This window comes from Larimichthys crocea, chromosome XXI, assembly GCF_000972845.2.
Source record: "Larimichthys crocea isolate SSNF chromosome XXI, L_crocea_2.0, whole genome shotgun sequence".
Lineage (NCBI taxonomy): Eukaryota > Metazoa > Chordata > Actinopteri > Sciaenidae > Larimichthys > Larimichthys crocea.
Window position 1 is genome coordinate 768,855 of NC_040031.1, and position 26,061 is coordinate 794,915.

Consider the following 26,061-nt stretch of genomic DNA (forward strand, 5'->3'; position numbering starts at 1 on the left):
GATGTCTTATGCTGTATTATTTATTGTTGCTTGGCCAAGGAGAAATAGAGACACTCTCAAAGTACATCTGAAGTTCCTGAGTCGGTCTCGCATTCTGCCCAACTCATGCTGGTGGATAGACTTTAAACCCCAAGATAACACCACAAATACTAAATGCCCAGAATTAGTCAAAGTCTTTACCCATAGAGGTGTTATTGTCAACATATCTATGTCTGGACACAGATGTCTGTTTACACAGATTGGAACATCAATGACAAGCTATCTATTATGTCTAGGAAGGCAGGAATAGGTCTCTTCGACCCTGGCCACCACAGTGTTGAGATAGACTGGCATCTGCTGTTCACAAACAAAGCCAAACAACTAATACTGCCGAGAACCTTAAGGCCCACACATGACCTTGTGTAACCTAAGGATAGAAAATTCCATAACACTATCCTGGTTTGAAAGCGTGCTGAGACACAAACACATGGAAAAACACAGTTTATGTGGTAAAATACTTTCATGGTTGTTTCAGAAACGCTGTTTGTTAACTAATGCCAAAAAAGTACTTCAGTTGAACAATCTTTTTGCCTCTCACAGTTAGTCAATTTAATCTAATTCACTTCAGTGGAATGAACATTGGGAAAACAATACTGCCAGAGTATTGAAAAAGAAAGGAAGAAAAAAACACTATATAATTCTTACCAATGTAAAAACATTAGTTAATGAAACAATACATTTAAAGACAAACATTTAGATAATTAAATCTACAGATAAAACAGTAAAGTAAAATGAAATCAATAATAGTGATGGTTGCAGAGGATTAAATTAGGTTTGGAGTTATTTAGGGAGGTTTGTCCCTCAGTCACATATTGTGCTTCTAATTATGCTGCAAACATTGTCTTGTGTTAATTATAGTGACGTCAGTTAGATTAAGTTAGATCAGAGCTGGAATATTAAATCATTTCTGCTCATTAAGTCTGGGGCTTTTTCACCCCCCAGTGTAAATAAACTTAAGGACATTTTTAAAATACAAAAAATGGGAAATTATCAGTTATTTTGTTGGTATCGGCCATGACAAATAGGTCATTACTGGTCGTTGTATTGATTGAAAGAAATCCATGTTTCGCATTTGAATAAATACTATCAATTATAGTCTTGTGCATAGTCCTGTCTTACAGTCTCTCTCTCTCTCTCTCTCTCTCTCTCTCTCTCGCTTCATTCATTCAGAGCCTGCAGCTGCAACACACTCTGCCGTTACTATTTCTGTCAAACTCTGCTTTAATGCACGTTACACACTCAGTACAGCACAAAGAGTACGAGTGCTCCGACACACGCACGCACACACACACACACACACACACACACACACACACACAGACACACACACACCATTAGTGGCAGCTCAGCAGCAGCATGTGGCTTCTCTAGCTTGCCCTCCTTCTCCCTCTCTCTCTTCCTCCCTCTCTAAAACACACACAGAAGCTCGCTCGTCCTCAGTCGGTGTGCTAGACTGAGCTCTGAGACAATCAGAGCCGAGAGAGTGGCGATGTGGATGAAGAGTAGGAGGATGGCGACGGGCAGCGTTTGATCCGGAATAAAACTCCAGTTCATCTTCTGGTTTGAAGACACTCTCAGAGTCTATTTTTTTTTAATGAGGAATCGTTTTACGCCCAAACCAATTTCTGTCCATGAAGGCAAGTCCGGTCTCTGGACTCAGATTTAAAAGACAAATCCAGATTTTGGTTTTGAGGTTGTTTTTCAGTCCAGATTTTCTGCTTCTTCTCTGAACGCTGCAGATGAAGGAGAAGAACAGTTTCTGTTTTCTTTCTCTGTCTGAAGGCTGAAGCAGCAGAGCAGATGGTGAGCGGTGTGTGTGTCTGTGTGTGTGTGTGTGTCTAAATGTACAGCAATGTGCATGTGCCTGAAAGTGAGAAAGAGGGTGTTCCGTGTGTATGTGCATGTACGCTATATGGCCAGAAATAAGTGGACACTCCTGTCTTCATACTTCATCGTACTTTTGGTCTGTTTGTCCTCAGTAAAATCTTAACACTGCTGCATTCAGCTAATGATAATTTTATTTTCAAATAAATTTTTATGATTGATCGATTTATGGTTTGCACTACAATATGTCTATTCTTGTTTCCAAGAGCCCAAGATGAAGTCTTCAAATGTCTTGTTTTGTCCAGTAGTTTAAAAGTTGCTTTAAAACAACTTTAACAATGAGCCATTTATCAAAGCCCTTGCACATTAATTTTCTGTCAGTTGACTAATTGTTACAGCTAATTGTTATACAGTGCACAATACATCACACAGTAGTGTCTCAGCAGTTTGACCCCTGTGCATAAGGCTCCATAGATAAATGGTTTTCCCAGTTTGGTGTGGAAGAACTTGTAGAGAACTTGGAAGCCCTGAACATAACCCCATCCAACACCTTTGGGATGAAATGAACTGTGCCTGTGAGCCAGACCTCATCACCCAACATCAGCATTGGGCCTCACCGATGCTCTCGTGGCTGAATGGGAAAGCAGTCAGGTTTAACATCTGGTGGAAAAAAAATGAAACCAGAAGAGTGGAGTCTATCAGAACAGCACATTAATGCTCATAGTGTTGGAATAAGATGTCCAACAAACATCTTCTGCTGTCCACACACTTTTGGCCATGTTGTGTACAAGTGCATATCTGTGCTTTTAATAGAGAGAGTCTAAAAGCATGTAGGAGTGAGCTTGTGTGTGTGTGTTCTGGCGTGCTGTCAGTGTGTTGTTGTTTACTCGCTCGTGCTGCCTTAGTGTGGATGCTGCAGTGTGTTTGTGCTCTCGGCCTTTTGGACCGAACGCTCAGCTGCCTTATTCTCAGGCTGTTTGGAGGAAAAGTGCAGCCACGGGGGGTGGGGAGAGACTGCCTGTCAGAGGCCATTAAGCAGCCAGTGGGACGCCACGCTAGAGCCCAGAAAACTGGAGCGATGCACTGCAGATGAAGCGGGGAATATTATATACATCGGCAGGACTTCAATGACAAAAACCAAATGGCAGAGTTTTAACAATACGCCACTTCTCCACATACAAAAATGGCTGTTTTGCAGCTTTTTATAACACAGTGTCAACCCACAAACATGAACTGAGAGGCTGAAAAGGTGAACTTGAGGCTAGGTGGCTGCTGGTTTGAATCCTTGGATCGCCATGAAAATGATAGAAAAACAAAGCTGTAGCCTCAGTGATTTTTTTCAGTAAGCTTCCTGAGAGTTTACTGATCACATTTCCCATTCACTGCCATCTTGAAGTCTGGTATCTAGTTCTTTTAACACATCCACTAACCAGACATGTCGGCCATGCTAACTAGGCATGAGCACAAAAGAAGACGTGCTAAAGAAACTCACACTGCACCAACAAAATCTAGAAGGAAAACAGGGCTTCAGTCAGGTTTAAAGATGCTATGATGACCACATCCTTCAGTGTGCCATGTACGTGCCTAACAGACAAACCTTTCAACACCATGATGTAACCATGAGCATAGTGGCAGGTCTGGCCTATGACTCCTAAGCTAGCGACAGCCTGGACTGACTGATTGACTGACACAAATACAGACAAATCAGTGTGCTGGGTTAGGTAATAATTAGTTGGACAGAACAGAACTTAGTAGTGGTAGCAGTGGTTGAATGGTGAACAACGTCCATTATAGTCCTCTATACACACAACCAATTGGATTTGTCAGTGATGAATGGATCAGTTCAGAGTTAGAAAAGGAAAATATACCATTTCTGTTAAACTCTGCAGAAGCGTAGAGAAACTCAGCTGTTCAGAGCCACTGTTGGAGCTCCAATAATGGCCGCCACAGTGTGTCATGCGATCATCTGTTTCTGGTATCGAGTAGCTTCACTGTTTATGAGGTTATCAGCAAACAGAAGCAGGCATTGTTTGTTTACTACAGGTCTTGCGGAAAGTGCTTTAAATGAAAGTCTCAGCAGCAGATGTGTGGAGATGACACAACAGTATACAGTAAACACAAAACAGAGTGAGCATAATGGTGGCGGGGAGGGGAGGTTTCTATCGGACGAGTTGTTCCAACACCATCTGGACTCCCGAATAGGCATCTGTCTAGCTCAGGGATTGAAAACTACAGTTTTAATCTGTGACCCGTTGCTGCTGTGTGGGCGGTGCCTAATCTGGTCGATGGTGCTTTTGACAAGATGTTTTAACAGCTGTCTGTGCCTAAAAAAAATATCTACGACTGAAGAAACGTTTCTACTCACTTTCCAAAACTGTGGAAACATTTTCTAAACTCGAGGATCCTTTCTATTTCTGTAAAATCAGCTGAGCTGTGTTCTTCTGGAGAAGAAGTTCAACTTTTGGATGTGGGGTGACAAAAAATTCACAATGAAAATCTATTAAAAAGAAGCATGAAGTGATGAGCCTGAATCACAGAAAAACAATGATTTTGAAAGTGCTACTTTACAAGGAATCTTTAAAAAGCGGGATGTTTAACTTCAATACATTTGGGCACCAACAAAACGTTGTTGCATGATTGTACCATTATAAATGAACACATCCCTCTTCAGCCTGCATCTGAGCGAACATGCACGGTGCTCCTCATGCCAGGAAGTTTGATCAGCCAATTGGTATGGCTTATGTGCTGGACTGGATAAGCATTATAGAGATTTGGAAGGTGTCCACATCGACTCCTTCTGCTTATGAATGTGAATCTTGGCAGAACTGATTAGATATATCTGGATTTAAATAATAATTTAGCAAATTTTAGACTATTCTGTTTAGGGAGGGTTTTTTTATTGCAGGTTTGTGTTAAAGGAAAATTTTCCACAATTTATGTGGCATCCAATTAGTGCTAATGATGACCAAACATAGTCAACTGAAGCAATAAATTCCTCATTGCATGCTGTAATAACAGGGAAAGCCAAGTCCTCCTGCTCACAGAGCCATGCCAGCAGTGCATACATGTACCAGGATGCATTGCACAGAAGTGTCTGATGCCCACGTCTACGGAGCAAGGGATGTTAGGTAGCTATGACAACACTGGTGCTAGAGGAGCAGATTATATAGGTATTTCTCTGTCAATATAGGATACACAGAGGAATTTATTGCTTCAGTTGACAGCTACCATCAACACTGATTTGAAATGGATTCCTTTTAAGACAAAATTAAGCACCATAATTTGATATGTTTTGCATATTTTGTTTAATAAAACTAAATAAAGGAGTCGGCAGTTTTGTTAATGGCTGTACTTCAGTTCAGTGGTGCTTTGAGCTAAATGCTAACATGCTGATAACGACGATACAACCATGCTTAGGGTAAGCTGTATAATGTTTACCATGTTCAACATTACATGATTTATAATATATACAATAGTCTATGATTTCATTGGCCAAGAAAGATTAGTACACTATTTTTTACATATAAATCTTCTGGGTAAGATTTGAGGTGTTTTTTTAGGTGAATTTAACGTCCTTGACCTACAGCCAGCAGCCTCCTTAAAAATCATATGTCCAAAGAAAGAGATGCCAAGTATCACAGAGAGGAGGACACGCTCAAAGAGATGGATTTATGAGGAGATATGTAATAGCAGAACAGCAGCCAGGAGCAACTTCAGCTCTCGATAAACAAAGAACGACATATCAAACACTACGTTTGCTTTTGTTTTGGTCCTTGGCTTGAAGCTTTATGTGTGTTTGAGTGTGTATAAGCATGCAACAGTAGGTGTGGGAAGTGTTTTGATGGTATACAGTGCTGTACATTGTACGAGTGTAAGTCTTTCGATGAAGACGTCACAATGATTTTATTATTCGACACAATCTGAAGGATTTACGTAAGGTGAGATCATGTTTTTCTGTATTTCCTTTCCCCTGTCTTCACATTATGTGACATGGTTCAACATCCATCTGTTGTTATGATCATCATCATCAGACAGCGAGAGAGGTCAGAGGTCACCTTCTCTATAAAATACTCTGGGATCTGATAAAGACCCTGCTCATCCTCTTACAGGCTTCTGCAGTAGACCTAATGTGAATGACAGCTGTCACTCAAAGTCTGACCTGAGTTACTGAGTTTTCTTTCTCTACGTGTTGATATAATAACACACACTGGAACTGAAACCAGCAAACAAGTCCTCATACTTTAAGGACAAGAAAGGTCAGGGTCTGTGCCTTCTGAAGCAGTCCATACTGCAGACATGATTGATGTTGTTGACTTATGTGTCTGATGTTCACTCACGTTAACATTTTATAAAGCATAGATTTGCTGTAATTGTACACATTTGTAGCTCAGGCTCTGACTGATCTCACACCCTTTGTTCTTGTGTCTCTAAATATTTGGACGATTACAGACTTTGTACTATGTATAATATTTTTTAACATGCTGGTGCAATTTTGTATTTTGTATGCATGTTTGTTCCTACTTCTTTACTTTCCATTGATCTACATTGCTGATTTCTACATTGCAATTTCTAATAATTGATTATCCAAAAATATTCTAATTTATTTGATAGAAAAATCATTTGTGAATTGTATCTGCTCACTGTACATCTCAGTCCTTTGTGTTGTGGTGACATTTTCAGTAGGCTACTGTGCATAACAACTTTCCCATCAGCTGCATCATGATGCATTACATGAAAATGTAACACTTTGAGCATTTACCGTAAAATTAAAGAACTTATTACCGTAATTTTCTTGATTTTGAGACCCTTTTAGAGAGGCACAGAAACCCTGGTCCAGCACATTAAACAAGCTGGTTAGTTCATAGAACTTCTTGTCAGGAGGCATGAAGTGCAGCCATACAATTCTCTCTGAGCAACACCTGTGCATGTGCAGACACAAGTACTTTTACAAACTGCTTTGCTGCACATTCGCTGTAAACCAAACAATCCACCAGGCATCCTCTTTGAGAGTTTTTGGGGTAGTATAACATTGTCTCGCTGCTTGTGACTTGGGTGCTTCAAGAGAGTCATTGAATGCATGACTGGAAGAGGTCACGTGAGAAAATGTAAACCTAGGTCGCTTTAACATTTTAACAGTGCTGTAGTTTTTTATAGTGGAAAAAGTCCAAACCTGCAGAGACCCTGAGCATCAGCACTGACTGTACATTATCCTGTACGCATATGTAGAGAATTTGCTTATGATTATCATCTGGGAGCCAACGGTCTGACATTGCAATTCTATTTCTATTCCGCCTCTCGATGATGAAATGACGTCAAATATTTAATGGGAGTCACATTTGCCTCTTCATGTGTCCTTTCATTAACTCCCTCCTCTACCTGCATTGTAATTTCTGTAATGTCAGTTGTGGCCTGAAGGCACTTTCCTGCCTCACGCAGTCCGCAGCAGAGTGACTGGCATCTTTGTGCCAACTTAACAAAAGAAAGACCTGCAACAAAAGAAAGACCTTGAGGCAGTGTTTCTCTGGCTCTTTATAGCAGCTACAGACGGATGATGGAGTGACAGCACTTTTCTTGTCCTCTGCAGCTTTATCTCTCATGCAGACTTCCCTCCCATGCATATCTGAGTACGTCAAACTGCCAGAGATATCAAGAGGAGGAAAATGAGTGAATTAAAAATGAAAAAAATCATCAAAAAATACAAAACATTTCTCTTGATTGTACATGTGAAACAATGCTGACTCTGTACTGTATCTGCAGCATACAGGAATTGTGAGTGGGTGTTCAGAAGACAGAAGTTGGCATCGACTTTTCCTCCGGTGTTGGTGTTGCTGGATGAAAACACAGAGGATTATTTCACTTCATTATGAAGCTCCTCATGTGTTCTTTGAGTGAGAAAGACAAAGAATGAAGAGGATTGAGGACAAGTCAAAAGCTGCACAACTACAGCACTACAGCCTGTAATGCCAATATACTGTACATCAGCTCTGCCAGGGACTAAGCTGCTGATGTCTTTTTAAATCAGCACACACGAAATACTCCCTTTAATCTCCTATATCAGGTTGTACTCTTTATGGTGGCTGAGAGGTTTAAGAAATGGGCTCAGGAATAGAAAATCATCAGTCTGAATCCCTGGACCAGATGTGAAGTGCAAAGCATGGAGTGTGAACGAGCAGATCTTTCATTTGCAGTGAGATGAATGAAGGTCCAGGCATGTGTAATAGCTGAAAGAGAGCAACGTAAATCTAAATAAAACTCACCAAGGATTATCCTTTAGAGTACAGTTGTCCAGGAATTTAAGTCAGTGTTCATTTTCTCCTTTCTGACAGTAGGAGCATTTCAGGGCTTAGATGAACATGAAAGTCTCCTAGTTTTAATCAGTACAAATTAAAAGAACAATTGCATTATCTGTTTTTTAAATAAAAAAAGTACATGCTTGCAGACAAAAACTGATTATAAACTTCTCAATCTTGGAGATTAACATTCTGCTGTGTGCTCTGCTAACAGCAAGCTGAAGCTAATGATTCCAATTCCAAGTATTTATTGTTGAAGGACAGTCCAACTGCACTTTTCACTTCAGGGAGATGAATATTTCCAGAAGTAACATCTCCTCTTCTGTCTACATTTTCTGTTTTCCAGGACATTCCGATCAGCTGGACGCTGCTGTGAACCTGCAAGACCGGATGTCGGCTAAGAGCCTAAATCTGCAGTAGAGTCGATGTGACAGACATGAAGAACTTGGACCAGTATGGACGAAGGTACCTGGAGAGTCTGGGTGAGTCTGATCAGAAGCTGTAGACATTCAACTAATGCTTTTATCCACATATGGAACTTGAAGATTGCTGCTTCCGTAAAGACTCCACAGGTGTTAAAGCAGCCAAAGAACCATTTTGTGGAGGGCTATCTTTGCTTTCTTTTTTTGCCTTCATATTTCCTCAAACATTGGTGATGCAGTATTACTTTACTTTTTTATTTGAATGAATATTCCCCAACAGCTCATTCAAATGATTAGCTCAGTTCTGTATCTCATCACTTGAGCTTGAGTTACTCTAAATTTCCATGACCTTGAAGAATCAGAGGTCTGGTTGCAAGAGATCAAGTTCAAGTTCATCGACCAACAGCAGTACAAACCAGGAGGTCAGACGTCACTGCAAGATGAAAATTGATGTTTTAGTATAGTGTGGAGTTTTGGCAGTTCATGTTGTTGCTGATCTGTTTGCTTGTCATGTCTTCCAGTCTGTGCAGGTCTGCCCAGTCTAATGTTGGTTCTACTGGGACTGATGGACTCGGTCCACGGCTGTCCTGGTGTCTGCACCTGTTATGGTAACACCACTGACTGCTCCGCTCTAGGTCTTCTCTCTCTGACACCCATCCTAGCACTGTTGGACCATGACTCTCAGATCCTCCGTCTACCCCAGAACAACCTCTCCTCTTTGGGAAGAACTGAGCTGTCCAACCTCAGCAACCTGGAGCTCCTAGATCTTTCCCAGAACCACTTTTCCGCCCTGCAGCCTGGAGCTTTCTCAGGGCTGAGCGGCCTGCGCTGGCTCAACCTCTCTGCTAATTACCTTGGGGTGCACCTGGCAGCCATTGACCCCAACAACAACACAGAGATCCTCCAGGGTTTAAATGGAAGTCAAGGGAACATTGGTCTAAACAAGGAGGTTTTCCAGGGGCTGTGGCGGCTGCGAGGGCTTGACCTGTCTTCCAATGGCCTCCTGTGGCTGCCCAAGGGCCTGCTGGATGCACTTCCGAGACTCACCTGGCTGTCCTTGGCCAGCAACCGGCTGGTGGCCCTTGACAGGGTCACCTTCGAGCCTCTGGTGGGGCTACAGCAGCTCCAGCTGGCGGGAAATCCCTGGGAGTGCGACTGCAAGCTAAGGGACTTCAAACACTGGATGGAGTGGTTGATTTACAGGGGTGAGCAGAGCTGTTAGCAAGCCTCTCGCAATCTCAAATACTGTGAAGTTGATAGTTCTGGCAGTTGGCTTGCAGTGCTTTAAGACTGTACCAGAGCAAATCACTTTGTATTTTGAGTCTGTACTTCAAAAGCTGTCTAATCGAAGCAATTAATCTCCGCTCTGTAGGATGGATGTATGCTGAGCAAAGACATCTAAGAATATAATGACCTCCATCTCTTTCATTCCTCCCCTGTCTCTCCCTGTTTCTTTCTTCATCCTTACCCTCCCTATTCTTCATTTTTATGTTTCCTCTCTCTGTCTGTTTATAGATGGGCAGGTAGATGCAATGCAGTGCAGTCTCCCAGGGGATTTGAAGGGCAGGGACATCCGCAGCGTGCCAGCAGAGATGTTCAGCTACTGCCTGCAGAGTCCGACCAAAGAGGGTGCGTCAGGTTATGCCACCCGACCTCCTTGCCCACCCGGCCGGGTCAGCAGCAACGACGAATGTGTTCGCCAACGCTACCGGCCAGTCAGTGTCCGCCGAGCGCACGGAACGCAAATAGTTGCAGGTGTGATTTGTGGCACAGTTTGTGTCATGATGGTAGTTGCAGCAACTTACGGTTGCGTCTACGCTTCGCTCATGGCGCGGTACCAAAGGGAGATGAAGAACCGCGGCCAGCCTCTAATGGCCGAGTCAGGTGCCGAGACGGACCTGGAGGACGGACAAATGTCATCCTCGACCTCAGCAGAAGAGACACCGCCCAAAGAGACCTGCGGCATTGTGCATGGGTATCGAATCAGCAGCTTCTGACCCACTGCTTGTTACTGATTTTAGATCCTTCCAGGATGCTCTGGCTGCTTCTGCTCCTCAGCTCTCTTCACTGATGAGACAACGTCTGGAGAGAGAAACCCTGCAGCTCTGCGATTGTGCTGGAAATCTCTGGGCAGGGACTGATTGTACAGCTAATGGAGCGAACTAGATTCAGTGAAAATGGAATGCTGCAGCACTTCTTTTAATGTATGGATGCTCTGTGAATTGTTATTCCCCGCGCTGCATCTCTCAGCCAGCTTTTGAACTCCTCTGAAGCTGCTGTTTGGCACTTCTGCACCTTGACTTCTCTTCATCCGTGTTTTGGTTTCTTCTTTATAAATATAAAATTACCTTTTTGTTTTAGCCGTCTGTCTTTGTATCTCAGCCTAACAAGCACAAGCTCCAAAAGTACAAAAGTCTGTGACTCTGTGAACAATTCTCCTGTTGTTTGCTGCGCAAAATTTCTGTTTTTTGGATCAGTTATGTGTATTTTATGTTATCTTTAACATCCCCATTTTTAGAAATAGTTCTTTGTTCCTCTGATAGGTGAATGCCCTGTTGAATTGCCTCCAAAAACAGACATTTTAAACCACGTTAGAGTCCTGCTGTCAGGGACATGCTGCTTTAAGCTTCATCACTGAGGTAAACTGCATTCAAACAATGCTAGAGCTGCACTGCCACCCGGGGGGCAAGCTTTGAGCTACAACAGCTTTCAATCCAGCACAGACAAACTCTCAAGCTCCATGACAAACAGTTAATTATTCCCAGCGTAGCAAAGTACGAGATACTGACTGAAAGTGTGTGAGGGTGTCAACCCACATGCACTGTGACCTCCATGTGTTTTAATTAATTTTGTCCATACTGTCTGTGATAAGCACATAGTCTCAAATTCAACTCAAGGACTGTTAATCATGCTGAAGATAATAAACTCTATATTTATCTAAACTGTATTGTTTTTCTTTTTGAAAATACCAACAAGACAACACAGATCACAACACATTTGATCTTTGCCACAAATCCCAAACCAGATTTATCAAACCATTAAAAACTGCTCTCAAAGTAAACCATATTCACAAGATGAACTGAATGAACATGTTCTGGGAGTAAGACAACATGATCAACTTCAAGTCAAGAAAAACTGCAGACATCCTAAAAAACAACTTACAAAGCCTTCCATTCATTTTCTCTTTGTTTGATTCGATTCTTCTCAGATCCTCAAAAATCTTGAATGACTTACTGCCACAGTAATATCACACTCTCTGCAACGATAAATGCAGCATAGCTGCTCTATGTCTGCATGTTTGAATCACTTGACTGCTGACATTATGGATAGATCAACTATTCAAAAAGATATTTGCATTTGTACTCAAATAGTAAAATGTGGGTCAGTACATGACCTGCGCACAAACTCGTGCGAGAGTCCTAGAGATCTTCACAATGTACGCAATGCTCCATGTGATCTTCTCATGGATATATTAGATTTTAAGTCTTAATAATTAATACAAGCCCGGGATCTTCTATGAATGGTGATGCCATTTTCCAGGTGAATTAATTGGTTCATAGGCAACACTTGCGATTGAGCATTGCTCCAGAGCAGGTTAAGTTACAGCATAAACTACAGTTCAGCATATGTTACAATCATGATGTAACCTGGTAAAGAGTAAACCACCACCATAAGACTCAAAACTCAGGGTTAATCCTGAACTTACCACTGTCACTGTCATACTGGCCAAAGTATGAAAGCATGATAGAAACCCAGTAGGGACGGTGGCCTGCAATTCTTTATTTTAATATCAAACATTGATCCGGACTTCCCAGCAGTATTTAAAAAGAACTCCTAATGATTTATTTAATTCAATCAATGTGTCCTGGACCTGGATAAGCGGCAAGGTTCAAGGTAATAAAGACACCTTGATCCTTGAAAACGGATTAATGGATTAACCAATGATTACGTTCAATTAAAGTGGAAATATACAACTTTTTTGCTTTAACGCATCATAATGAAGTAAATGCTGATTACACACTGTAACGACTGTAGAATGATGCCACCATTCATGTTTAGATTAGTTTCCTATAAGCCTTACTTGCACGGTGTAATTCGGTCTGTAACCTGCAAAATAAAGGCTCAATTTACAAGACTGGGTGAACTGAATCTTTTTCTGCTGATGTTTTCTTGTAACATTAACGTTACTCTCTGGTCTTTGTGACAGTGGCACAAACCACAACGAAACACCAGGGAACATTTTCACTAAAGTTTTCTTCACTTGATGAGCTGCAGCTTCTGCATCTGCAGTCATGGCACTGTTTCCTGCAGACTTTTTCAGATATTTTAAAGACCTTTTTGAGGAGTCAATAGAAAATGTACTTATTTTCAAGACCTGTCAATACTCTGTGTAGTATTTGTGTATCACCAGTTGATGAAAAATAGGCCAAATAAAAGTAAAATTGATAATAAAACAGCCACAACATATCCAAGACGTTCCACAGACAAGATAAATATCAGCACTGCAGCAGAGTGACTCACCTCCAGCCATGGCCGTCTTTCCTTTAGAGGACACTGTCACTGCTGTCGTTGCTATGATGTACTTCACTCCTGTGGAGAGAAGATCTACCTCAGGATCAGCTGATCAAACACAAAAATGCAGAGAGCTGAAGAGACAGACCTTTGTCGTTGACGGGGTAGTAGTAGAAGCTTCCAGGAGTGTTTTCCACAGCCAGGCGGTACCACAGAGGGAAGTGATCAATGGTGTACAAGTTGTCTTTATCAGCTGGAGTCAGAAATTTTCTGTCGAGGGAAAGGTCAACTTTAGACATTTTACTCTGAAACCTGAACCTGCACGGTTTGTATTGATCAGCTCTGAATGTGAGTTGGACTGAATGAATGAGAGGCAGCAGAGAGAGACATCCCTGCATGAATTAATAATTGGTATGACATTTATAAACCAAAGAAATAAGGCAGGTTGCTTCTTGTTTTCTGGTTCTTTTTGCTGCATGATAAGTCAGACGTGAAGACGTGGTTTGAGTCTCACTTTGCCACTCTGGACTCCACTCCTGCATATCTCACGACCCTCATCAGGCCAGAACGAGTACCAAGGAAGACTGTCTCAACTCCTGGCTCCACCCTGCACACACACACACACACACACACACACACACACACACACAGGATGGAGGTCACAAATTAAACGTCACAACAGTTGATTTCACTGATCTCATTTTGTGTTTGAAGGAAGTTCATGAGTGAAACTACTAGTGATGGAATGTAAGTAATCTAAGTACATTTACTTGAACTGAAGAACTTAAGTACAAATTTGAGATACTTGGACTTTACTTGAGTCTTTTTTTTCATGCCACTTTTTATTCCACTTTTTTACTTCACTACATTTATCTGTTTTACTTCACAAAATTATTATTACTATAAAAAACATACAAAGAGTCTGTTAAGTATGGAGTCACACTGTCTGTTTTCAGGCCTTTTCTGGGCATGTGCTGACGGGGAGCGGAGCTGGTGTCGTGTCAGAACTGGAGTTGATCTCAAGTCTCACCTGTCATTGAGCATTAGGGCGTTCCAGTAGGCTTCTAGTGGAGCCGTAACCACGGCGTCAAACAGAGTCTGCTGCAGCAACACCTCATCACCTAGGCAACGGATAGGCCGCATCAAAGACAGGTGACTTTTAAAACAGGTCATAACTCTGAACAAGAACTTCTTAAATGTTCTCAGTTATGGAGCTTATATGAATGCACTGAGTGAAAATGGTTTTTAATTTCAGTGTAAAAGTCTTACACTCCAGGTCGGGCTCCTTTCCCAGCAGGTAGCGGATCGCGGCCTGAAGCTGAGTGTATTTTCGGTGGCCGGGGTCGATGTCCGTCTCACAGTAAGTCCTGAGGAAAAGAGATTTATTAAACCACACAGAAACTGCCTACATGCGGCCGTTAGTTCAGTATATTTTCAGATGATTCTAGATACAGAGTTTAATGAAAAAACAGATTATTTGACATACGAGAAGATTTTAGGGAGAGACTTGTACAAATTCTGACTTTCAATTGGACTCCCATAAACATGAATAACCCTTCCTCTATCCCTGCTTTCACTACACACTTATACTGTAAACTATAATACTACAACATTATATGTCATTTGCTGATCACTGACATAAAACATGTTTACATACCACTCGGAGGCGATGGTGAGGTCTGGGGAGGTGAGATCATGCAGGCCTGCGGAGGAAGACAAACGCTTTGAATGTCTTCAAGTTAGTTCAAATGAAAATACACAGATTTACTTTCTGACACGTCGTTTTAAGAAGCTGCTGTGTTGCCAGGTAGCTGTGAGCTGTGAGGTTGTATTTTTGTACGCATTAATAAAGTTTTGCTTTAGAGGCTTCAGCACACATTGCCTACATTGTATTTTTCTAACCAACTGCAGCACCTCATACAGCAGCTTGTGTAAGGGATGAAGGGAATTGTGAGAAATCCTACCTTCCTCCACAGACACATTTCCTAAAAACATCAGCCCTCCATGACCCCTCGTCAGTACCATGCCGAAGCTGCAGAGACACAGAGAAGGGGTGAGATTGTTAAAAATATCAATATTCTCAGTAAACTGCTGCCCTCTAGAGGCCAACTCACACAGATACAACCGAATGTATCATCAGTCGAAAATAATTGTGGGACTTGTGTTGTTCTTTCATTTTGGTCAAAGGTCCCACACCTCCTATCAAATTCAAGGGCTTTTAAAGACCTTAACCAAGTCCAATTCTCTCAAATTCAAGGACCCAGCAGACATGAATCAAGTCTATTGCTGTTACAACACTTAAAATAGCAGGCTTTACAGAAGCTCACAATCAAAGACAGACTCATTAAAGAGAGAGAGGCCGTGCGACATTGAGGGCAGACAGTGTGCTCTCCTGTCTTCTTTAATACAGCACAGAAGAAAGAAAAGAATGCTCATCAAACAAAGTTTTTTTTGTATCCTCATATCCACAGAAGTATCTGTATTACAGTTTGTTTTAGATTTGCCAAGAAAAATGATAAGAAGTTGACAATGTGGAGAAACTAGTGATCTGTGTCCATGTCTAAACAGGACTGTTTGACAGTTAACTGGGCAGGTATAGATGGAATAAAACATGATTTAGTGTCTACAGGAATATCCAGCTGATTTACCTGAAAGGTGTTTCATCAATGTTTGTGTAGTAGTAGTCATTGATGAGGAACAGAGGTCTTTTCTGTTGGGGGAGAAAGGAACTACGTTATGATGAGTCATTAATCAAACATCCTGTAAACAGCTGAGGCAGATTGATGTGTCTGTATGTTTGTTCAGTCTGATCAGGTAGATTTGATCTAAAGTTACTGTGATTGGCCTGTACTACAAAACAAGACCAATCAGAGTTCTTCTTCTTGAATTAGGCTCAGGTTTGCAATTAACATTAACAAAGCATCACTGCCACCTACTGAACTGGTGGGAAACAACAGGTTTGCCCTATATACTCCTGTGCATAACTAGGTACATTTACTCAAGAACTGTCTTGTAATTCAAATTAACCAGAGCTTTAATTAAACTTGTTTGATCGTTGGAATACTTTATTGTTCCCTGGGGTTAAATTGGGTTATGCTACAGTTGTTCCAATTCTGGAATAGAAATATATCCAAATGAAGAGAAACTATATACATTTTTTTTAACTACAATAATGAAAGAAGTTTTTCCATGGAAAAAACAGACTAGAACTCTCGCTTCTTGCATGTTTAGAGAGGGCACATCCTAAATATGTTACCAGAAAAAAGTCAAACGAGTAAGATGAAGAAGAAAGTTGCTCAGTTGAAACTGCAATAGTGTGTGCAGTCAGCACATGTGAACTATGAAGCAAAATAATGTAGACTATGCTTCAAATCAACAGAGATTCCAACGTTTAATTAGAATTACTTTGAAACTTTTTTTCAACTCCAGGATTCATCCCTTCAAATGTGGATAGCAAATCAAAACTGTTTGTGATAGAAACTAAGTTACTATAGTAATAGTAATGGTGTAGTAATTATAATATTTAGATACTGGGATTAACACTATATAAAGTGATTGATACACTCACCCCTTTATCCACTGATGCTCTGATGCTCAGGCTGCTGCTGCCTGTCTCTCCCCTCACCATGGCAGTTCTCAGCTAGAAGTGTGAGACGAGAACAAGTTGAATATAAAGTCAAATTATTTTTTTCCTCTAACTTCAGGTTCAAACTACACAATGATTTAAGATGGTCACTGTGTCAGACATGTGATTATAGAGTCCAGAGCCTTTGAAAATGTTTTTATTACCACATATTTAATATTATTGATTGTACTGTGTTTACTTCCTCTTTGCTCATGTTCTTCAGCTTTTTCTTTGTTGTATTCATTGTTGCAGAGCACTTTGTTGTCACTCAGTGAGTCCTAAGACTACACTGGTGTATGAAGCGGTGTGTATGACACTGGCTGTCTTGTGTTCAGAAAAGTCTAAAAAATAAATAAAAGACGACTGTGATCTTCCACCTCGCAGCACCAAATAACATTATTTCTCTTTCACTTCCTCATGTTTACAGTTAAAGAGAACTCTGTGCTCCCATTGGTCAAAAACATTGAACACGTCATAGACTTTGTCAACCTATCGAGAACAAAAACACACTTTCGGTCGAGACATAAAACATTCGCTGGCTAGCTAGCATTTTGTTAACCTTAATTATTAGATGTAACTAGTAAGCTGATTCATGTAGATTAGTTTGCTAGTTAACGAGCACTTTGCTCTGTAGCAAAATGCTACTGAACGAGCTCACTAACAGTTAATATAACATAGTTAGCAATTTCAATAGCATTTTGCTAAAATAAGCTAACCTAAGATGTGACTAAATTCATTTGGTTGTTATCTCAGTAGAGGAAAGAAGATAGTGGACCGAGGTGCACAGTAAAAAGGGGTGGGACTTAGAATGGGTCCTATTTATATTTGCGACGCCCTCTGACTGTCAGATATTGTGTTGTCTGGAAGCATGTATAATTCTGTCCTCAAATAGTGTGTGTAAGAGTTGTAGTTACCTTCTCCTCTGTATCCTCCCACTCCACCTCAGACAGATCCACACTGTTGTAGTTTGGCTTCGGCTTCAGTTTCTTTCCATATTTATACTGTAGAACAGAGGACACACTGTTACTGTGTATCTGTGTGTGTGTGAGTGGGTTAGGTGTGTCCGTAGTGAAATACTGTATAACTGTCCTTATAAATACTTAATACCTTTTCCCCTTAATGTACCCTTCAGGACATCTGCCACATTGTAATACTACAGCTCTTACTTTAAATAGACATCTAGTAAATAAGAGCTGCTGCAGCTCTTGAGCTACATTTGAAGCAGGACGCACCAGAGGTCGAAGGTCAGGGTGAGCCAGGATGTAACCGTTGTTGGTGATGAGGAAGGCGTAGCCGTGAGCGCCCAGCTGTGAAGAAGAAGAAACACATGGAAGGTCAAAGAATGTAAACAGGACATTTAAAGCTTTTATTGTGAAATCTGTCATCTTTTCTTTTAGATAGATTAAAAAACAAATAAAATGCAAGTCTGATCTCACCATGTATCTGGGCGCCAGCTTCATCACCTCCATCAGTGGAACGTCAGAGCCGACCACACCCAGTAGGATACCGTGGGAGAGCTGGAGAGACAGAAAGCAGGGTCAAAAATTGCCCCCGAATATGAAAATATTTGTAATAAATCTGTTACTTAGTGTTGGTAACTGTTATAATTGCAATAAAAGTGATATATATATATATGTATATATATATCTTTGATAAATGTGAAGTTGACACTAACCGTTTCCTTCTTCTTGCTGAAGACTGGCATGGCCACGGAGGTCATCAGCAGCAGACTCTGAGCTTTGGTGGTGAAGAGCTGAGACAGAAAAACATTCAGCACACACAGTGGGATTATTTTCATAAACACATAAATGATGGTTGAAGAACTGATCCCATGTTTGAACAATGTCACTGTGGTGGGCAAAATAACAGGAACACCTGGCAATTGTATGCAGTCTAATACCCAGTAACACTCATCTATACACAAATATAATGTTTATTAATATAATATACTATTTACAGAGAGTGCAGCTCTGAGGTTGAACTACAGGTGGCGGTATAGGACTGCTGCAGTTCTGTGTACTGTAGCTCTACTGTACAACTACTATAATCTAATTTGATGGTTCTCAACATGAGGGCCAGGAAACTCCAGAAGGTCGTGAAATGACTTTGAGGGAGTCAGAGCGTTTCAGGTGATTCAAACAACAAAACCTGTCTGTACATCATCTGTAAAGAAACACTTTAGATACTTTAAAACTCATGTGTGAAATGTGTTAACTTTAAAAACTTTGCTGTGTGCAAACATGAACAGTTCTCAGTGTCTATCACTCTTTGTCCTGTCTTCTTTTGAACTCTTAAATGTGAAGTAAAACCGCGAGCACAAACATTTATCTCAGGATTAAAACCATTAACAGGAACTTTGAGGGAGTTTGAAGCCAAACATGTTGAGAACCGTCCCGTCCTACATGTCAACTCCTGACTATTTATCTAAAACTACAACCTCTTCTCCTTCTTTACCTCCTTGGTGTTGGGAAGCTGCCAGAGCGATGGAGGGAAAGGCCCAGAGGATCATGGGAAAATGATGCAAAACACAGGGAGGAAGCAAACAGACAGATGAAGGTGAAGTGATGATGATGATGAACGCTGTACAGTATGTGGATTTAAAGAAGCAGTTAATTCCAAATAAATACTTCATATCTGATCAAATTAGACAGCTGCCCCTCGCATAAATAATGAGCCACTTCTTCAAGCTTTCTGATTGGTCAGCTCGGCTCACCACAGTGTCCATGTAGGCTTCTGTCCAAATGATGTCATGGTCGTGGTTGATGACCATTGGTCGGCTGAGCACGTGCAGGTACTCCATGACATTCTCCTGCACGTCGGCCAGCGTGGAGATGTGTGTGTAGTAACCTGAGAAAACACAAAAACACGCCGTGCATTATTACACGGGTGAACACACACGCACACATCCGCGCTGCACACATACACACACAGCTGACCGCTGACCTTTGTTGTTGCAGGCGATCCACTTGGTGTTTTGAGCGAAGGTCATCTCTCTGCCAATCAGGTAGGTGAAGACTCGCACCTGGACAGAGAAACACACCTCTTTATACCTGTTCACACCTGGTCTCTCACAGGTAAAGGTGTAACTGATGATCAGTGTTTGCGTGTCATGAACTACAGTTTCAGGACTTGGTTCCTCGTCCTGGTTCTCACCCTGCGCTCAGGCCAATTGAACTCCTCAAAGACGGACTCAAAGTCTTCCATGGCTCCATCTGTGATCAGCATGATGGCCTGGTTACACATGCTGCCCTGACCATTCGCCCTCGCCTGCACACACACACACACACACACACACACACACACACACACACACACGTTATACAGAGCAACAACTTCAAATTACTTTATTCACAACACAACATAAGAACCAGATATACTCCTGTCTGCATCACATTCGGTTCAGGATCTCAGACTTAGTGTTCCTGTCAGTCCTGTCTAGATTACCTGTGGCAGCTCTGAGATGTCATGCAATCATACATTTTATTTCCTCTGGATTCTTGTGATAACGAGATAATTTTCTCGAAATGTCAAAGATAACTGTTCACATATAATCCATGAGATGTCATGCCGTGCTGACCTGAAGCTGACTGATGGATGTGACATGCTGATAGATACACTCCTGCTCTATGTGTGTGTTAGCATAGGAGTTTGGTTAGAAAGAAATGCACAGTTTGCGCTGCAGCTACTGTGTCTCAAAGTCAACTTCAAAGCTCCCGTTTGTCATTTCACTGCTGTGGGAAGTGAAAGGAGGTTAACCCCAAAGTCGGTACAAACAGCATCTTCCCTGTGCTGCTCGACCATGGTGTGACAGCCGAGCAGGAAAGGTAACACAAGGCAAAAGAGTCTTGTTATCCTAATATCGTGAGATTTAACTCGTTATAATGAGAACATTTAGGAAATAAAATGTATGAATGCATTACTGCTTAGGTTGTAATTACCAGGCAGCCAAAGTGGAGAGAGTCACAGGCCCACAAACTCCACAATCACTGTCAGCTGGTTTTACAAACTGCAAATTTGTCACAGATATCCGCATGCAGTAAATACCTCCAGCATCTTCTTAATCTCAATGCTGCAGGAGTCAACAGGAACAAATGAAGTGCTAACAAATGAAGTTAATACTTGAGATTTTACTCTGATCTTGTTCTGTTTGTTTGTTTAATGAAGAGTTGAGCCAGGCTGACTCTCCTGTGATTATTGGGGAGACACAAACCTCGTTGAGGATTTTAAAGGATTCCTTCATGGCGTGTTTGATCTTGGCTTCTCCTTTAACATGCAGGTCCTCCACCAGCTGCTTAAAGTGCTGAGAGACGGAGATAAAGATTTTCTACATCAACACTTTGTTCTGTAAACACACGAAGGGCAGACACTACAGGTGGAAAATGTTAAGTAAGAGACATCACGATGACACTTCCCAAACTGGTTATTTACATTAAGACTATTTTTTGTCCTTCAAGTACAAATCTTTGGAATTTTTCTTTCCATTACTCTGAAACATGGTTTGGAAAACAAAAATCTCAAAATTGACCAGCGCATGAAACAAAATGTAATTATTATTATTGTTATTGTTATTATTATTTATTTTTCACTGCAGGTTCTCAAACTCACAGGTCCTCAAAAAGATGATTTAGTCAAAGAAAAAAAAACACAACATACACACACAGAGCTTTGGATTTGACTTGTTTTGGTTTCTGATGTCACTCCAGGAAGTAGGCCAAGATGTTGATCTGACGATGACGCTGAGGGTATTCCTCTATGAGGTGTGTGTGTGTTGGCTGCTAAGACGACTCATCAGCTCTATAACCCTCCATGAAGCAGATAATGGTCTTACCTCTCTGTTGTCCAAGTCAGCCTGGACCAGAGTTCCTTTGAAGCACGGCTCCACATACCGAACGTAGTCTGTATACTGCACACAGGAGGAGACGGGTTCAGTGCCTGGACCAGCACCAGACCAAAACCCCCAATGCATGTAATGCAGGGGTGGAATGTAACTAAGTACATTAACTCAAGTTTTGTCTTCATGGCACCTCTATATTACCCACATATACAAATATGAAATGTGTGTGCGTTTTCTCACAGCGATGACGTTGACAAAGTCGTTCTCTCCCAGTGTGTCCAGGATGGTGTTGATGGTGTGTTTGGCGATGGTCATCTTCAGCCCCTTCATGCTGCCACTGATGTCCACCATGATGATGATGTCTTTGGGAGACGTGGCCGCCTGGATGTACCTGAACACACCTCACTAATTAATTATTCATGTTACACTTTTACTGCATTTATTATCTATTTATTTAAACAGAGTAAATGCCTACAGAAACCTCCCAAATGAAATAATCAAAGAGTACACACAGTAAAATGTTTAATAAGTAAACTTTTCAAACATGTTTTCATCATCTTTTATTGGATTTATTTCATTTGTAATTCCAAACTTTTTTTTACTTCATGACGTCATGTCATGACTTTTAATTACAGTGCTGATGTTTCCCCTCAACCAATCACATGCTGCCAGCCTCTCAGAGGAAAGGATGCAACCAACACTCAAAAGAAACGTCAAATCCAAAATCACTAATAACAGCTACATCATCAACAACAAATACAAAACATTAGATTATCTTAACATGTATTACGTTTCATTTAAATATTTTAATATATAATTTCATAAAACTTGTAATACTAAAAGAATTGTCTTAATTTAAGTAATCAGCTGGGGAAAATTGAGATTCATGAAATTCATGCAGCAGCTCAGCTGATGTAATGCGGCGTGATGAGGTGTTCAGGGACATATGCAGCTAACTCTCTGGTATTATTTCAGATGCATGAACAGTCACATATGGTGCCATGTGGGCTGCAGTGACCCGGCTAAGGAGCAGCTTATCGTCTTTTCCAGAGGATCAGGACTCTGCTCAGCCAACACACAGTCAGCAGGACGCCTGCATGAGACTGACTGAAACTCTCCCTTTTTTATTGGACTAATTTCTGTTGTAATATGACGACAGCGACTGTTTACAACACTTAATGTTATGTTTTTACTGATACAGCTCTCGACTTAATTTTGAATTTCATTTTTGAGGTTGTGGTTAGTAATTTGTCATTTATAAAATAAGTTTGGTTTAATTCAGTCAGTGTTTTCTGAGGGTTTACTTGTGATCTGTTTGTTTTTTTTGCAAATACAGTTCTTCTTCCATTACTTTACTTTGTGCAAAAGATCAACAAATAAAATGACAGGAAAATCTTCATGTCCATCAGGTTCAAACTGAAGCTGCTTTAGTGGTGTTGGCAGGTTGAAGGTAGTAAAAGATTTTGTAGAGTCTTTTGTAAAATTTAGAAATGTATTTACTACTTACTACTTTTTGTTCTTGCTGTTGACGAGTTGAAACCTTTATCAACAGACTGCACTTAGAAACTTGTTTGTCTCTCTCTGCAGTGCAAGATAAGTAATAATTAAATCTGTAAACTCTGCCTAACACTGCTAGCAGATGAGGTGCTGAGAGGTTGCCTGTTATCAGTCTCTGCTGTTTTCTGCTTGTGCGCGATGAACAGATACTTAATTATTAAACTGGTTGTTCTATGATACATGATAATTTATTGTCATGCAGCTACACTGCACATTAATTTACTCTATTTTGTCAGAATAATTCAAACATCGCTCTTTTGCCTGATTTTTTGGTGTTTTGGACTTTGCAGCTGTTTTACCTCCACAGCTAATATGCGTGAGATGGTTTGCAAGGGGCCACTGCAGCTGGATGTTTCTCTGAAAAGGACCATCTGCACAGCACTGATATCTGTGCTAAATGTCAAGACAGTCAATCTGATAATTGTTGAGATATTTTGGTTCGACCCAAAGCGGAGGATTGACTGACTGCATCGCTGTTTAATTGTTTAGATGTAAGAACTGAACTGAACTCACCAGTTTCTGTTTCTGCAGTCAAAAGCTGCCACACCGTTGGAGTCTGGAGTCCATTTAATACCTGACAGAGACAAATGGAGTCAGTCACAGCTCTACAGTTAACGTGTAGACAAAAAGAGATACATCTACTATCTATGTGAACATAACAAAACACATCATGTGAGATTATACTGTGGATTCATTAATTCTGTGGAGTTTTATTTTGTTTTCTCGTGATTGTAACTATTGTTATTTGCCATTTTTTGTGTTATTAGGTTGTTTGATTGGTGTTGTTTGTCAGGGGTCATTTAGAATAAGTAAAACTCTTTAAAGCCCTCATGGAAGTGATTTTAAATGTATTGGTAATAACTGTAATAATGGCGTGTAGTGTGTAGAAATCAGTTCTCCTTTTGAGATGACTCCTAAACTCACCAGGGTAGATTCTGAAGAAGCCAGTAGAGCTGCCGAAGTACTGCCAGGTGAGTGTCGGGTCCTTCTGGAAGTTACCGATAAAGACGTCGTTTAATGCTTCAGAGTTGTAGATGGCGTTGAGGATGTTCGGATCTACACATAGAAACATGCTGAGTCAGACAGAAACTATTGTGCACGGAAGAAACAGTCCTGATGGAAGGGAGAAGCTAAAACATTGTTGAGGTCGACCTCTGACCTTTGTTGTAGACGTTGGTGGGAATCTGGATGTCGCTCTGCTGCGTGTTCACAGCCATGTTGTTGAAGTGCTCGTTCTCCTCTAGTGGAAACTCTCCACCCAGGTCCACGTTGTTCCCATCGTCATCCACCGTGTTGATCAGCATGGAGTTAAAGTAATCAAACTGTCAGGGGACAGGAAAAGGACATTGAGAGGCTCCTTTTAGAATAAGATGCTATTAGAGTTTTAGAGAAAATATTCCAATTATTGGAATACTGGATCTTGACAGAGACCTAAAACATTACAACAGGTTGTCTCTATAGCAGAAGCACAACAGAGAACATAAATCAAGATGAAAGATTAAAAGAATATGTATGAATGAACTTTAAAATGATTTTATACTGATAGACCTCAGAATTTACAGTAAAAACAGGCACCCTGAACATATTCACTCAATTCTAAGCTGAAATTTTGAAATTTTAGCCTCTTAATTCTTAAATCTGGTGTGAAATAGTGAGTGAAAATGTTGAAGATAACATTTAATCTATCTACAAATATTAATTTGTTTAGTTTGTAACAGGTGAGAGAGGTGAGTGTGTTTGTGTCACACTGTGTGGATGAGGAGCGAGCGCTGACTCGTCAAATGAAAGGCTAAAAACATCAGACAGTCAAATCCACTCACTGCTTCTACTGATTTCTTCTTTTAGACATTTAATAACATTATCAGTTTTCCAGCATAGCTTACAGCACTGTACACTGTAATAAATAAACAAATATCATGCACTGCAGGGTATTCCTCTCCTGTTTTTATTCTCTGTGTGTTGTTTCGATGCTGCAGTGTCGACCCAGTTTCCTTACAGGATCAGCGATCTAGATTCAGGTGTCAGCTGAAGCTTTAAAGCTTCAGTTTGCTGCAGAGTCCACTGCTGACTGGCCGACAGTTACCTCTGATCTACACACAGGTAGCACGGTAGTTATCATTCAGCTGAGACTTACAAATAACATCTCAGACCAGTTAAGCTGTTGATTGTTTATTTCTCCGCCTGAACTGAACATAAACATTTAGAAATCAGAACAAGAGCACCAACCTGTAGCGAAGCGTTGAATTCATGGTAAAGATCAGCATCCTCTGCAGACTCTGCCAACCTCTGAGACAAGAAACAGATAAGAACGATAGAAAATAAAATGTGTGTGAGTTGTACCAAGTGAAACAAAAACAATGTGAACCACGTGAAGGATAATCTATGTGTGTGGACTGTTAACGTCCTTTAATGCAGCAGCTCCCAACCTTTTTATCATCATCGTCACACGTTACATAAGACTAACTAGAACAGTTAAATTCTAAAAATCCCAGATTGTTTCAGTGGAAAATGTTGAGTCAGGTCACAGGTAAAAAAGCAAGAGGGGAACCAACACATACACACAGAGTGAGTTACCATTTGTCTTAAAGGGACTCTAGAGGAGAAAGTAACCCGGATGATGTCATAGTGATGTCATCAGGGTCATCTCAGATCAGGTTTGGGGACAGTTTGTGGGTGTTTATTGAGCACAAAGAACTACCTTTGAATGGCATTATGGGAAATGTGTTTTTTCAGTCACAGTGGGGACTAATGCTGATTCATGTTGTGTCGGAATAATCAGAAAAATGTGTGCCCAACTGGGAAAATTTACATGAGCACCCCTTTAAGTCAGAATATCAACTTGGAAAATTGGTGAAAATTGTGGTACACGCCAAGTTGATTTTATATTACACCAAGTAGAGCAATGTTTTAGTTTTCCTTGATCTTTGCCGCCTTATACTGGAAACAGCTATCAACATG

At 40.9% G+C, this 26,061-nt stretch overlaps 2 protein-coding genes across 12 annotated transcripts in view; one reads left to right on the forward strand and one right to left on the reverse strand.

Moving 5' to 3' along the window:
- The window catches only part of cacna2d4b (calcium channel, voltage-dependent, alpha 2/delta subunit 4b), a 113,777-nt gene that overhangs the window by 22,687 nt on the left and 65,029 nt on the right, over positions 1-26,061 (reverse strand). For all 10 annotated transcript variants that reach the window (XM_027272620.1, XM_027272621.1, XM_027272622.1 and 7 more), the window contains 24 exons: positions 25,330-25,389; positions 24,263-24,425; positions 24,028-24,159; positions 23,617-23,677; positions 21,787-21,937; positions 21,541-21,615; positions 20,923-21,012; positions 19,866-19,979; positions 19,656-19,734; positions 19,426-19,559; positions 19,167-19,184; positions 18,388-18,465; positions 18,149-18,229; positions 17,945-18,019; positions 17,627-17,713; positions 16,656-16,727; positions 15,736-15,797; positions 15,052-15,119; positions 14,745-14,790; positions 14,357-14,454; positions 14,118-14,208; positions 13,602-13,694; positions 13,236-13,357; positions 13,097-13,165 (listed from right to left, as the gene is read on the reverse strand). In XM_027272620.1, the coding sequence (XP_027128421.1) occupies positions 13,097-13,165; positions 13,236-13,357; positions 13,602-13,694; positions 14,118-14,208; positions 14,357-14,454; positions 14,745-14,790; positions 15,052-15,119; positions 15,736-15,797; positions 16,656-16,727; positions 17,627-17,713; positions 17,945-18,019; positions 18,149-18,229; positions 18,388-18,465; positions 19,167-19,184; positions 19,426-19,559; positions 19,656-19,734; positions 19,866-19,979; positions 20,923-21,012; positions 21,541-21,615; positions 21,787-21,937; positions 23,617-23,677; positions 24,028-24,159; positions 24,263-24,425; positions 25,330-25,389 (2,119 nt within the window). The remainder of the gene's footprint in view (positions 1-13,096; positions 13,166-13,235; positions 13,358-13,601; positions 13,695-14,117; positions 14,209-14,356; positions 14,455-14,744; positions 14,791-15,051; positions 15,120-15,735; positions 15,798-16,655; positions 16,728-17,626; positions 17,714-17,944; positions 18,020-18,148; positions 18,230-18,387; positions 18,466-19,166; positions 19,185-19,425; positions 19,560-19,655; positions 19,735-19,865; positions 19,980-20,922; positions 21,013-21,540; positions 21,616-21,786; positions 21,938-23,616; positions 23,678-24,027; positions 24,160-24,262; positions 24,426-25,329; positions 25,390-26,061) is intronic.
- On the forward strand, positions 1,808-11,517 carry LOC109140558 (leucine-rich repeat and transmembrane domain-containing protein 2). Of its 2 annotated transcripts, XM_019267646.2 has the most exons (4): positions 1,808-1,842; positions 8,500-8,635; positions 9,097-9,780; positions 10,091-11,517. In XM_019267646.2, exons 2-4 carry the CDS (start codon positions 8,590-8,592, stop codon positions 10,570-10,572), a joined length of 1,212 nt encoding a protein of 403 aa, XP_019123191.1. In that variant the 5' UTR covers positions 1,808-1,842; positions 8,500-8,589; the 3' UTR covers positions 10,573-11,517. The 2 variants fall into 2 exon arrangements, with proteins under 2 accessions (XP_019123191.1, XP_019123190.1); XM_019267645.2 differs by lacking the exon at positions 1,808-1,842 and having other exon boundaries at positions 8,498-8,635.

Bases quoted from the DNA above. Each gene is read 5' to 3' on its own strand.
- LOC109140558 (XM_019267646.2), top strand. From the start codon at position 8,590: ATGAAGAACTTGGACCAGTATGGACGAAGGTACCTGGAGAGTCTGG. The intron at 8,636-9,096 runs GTGAGTCTGATC...CATGTCTTCCAG, and splicing joins AAGGTACCTGGAGAGTCTGG to TCTGTGCAGGTCTGCCCAGT. The intron at 9,781-10,090 runs GTGAGCAGAGCT...GTCTGTTTATAG, and splicing joins GGAGTGGTTGATTTACAGGG to ATGGGCAGGTAGATGCAATG.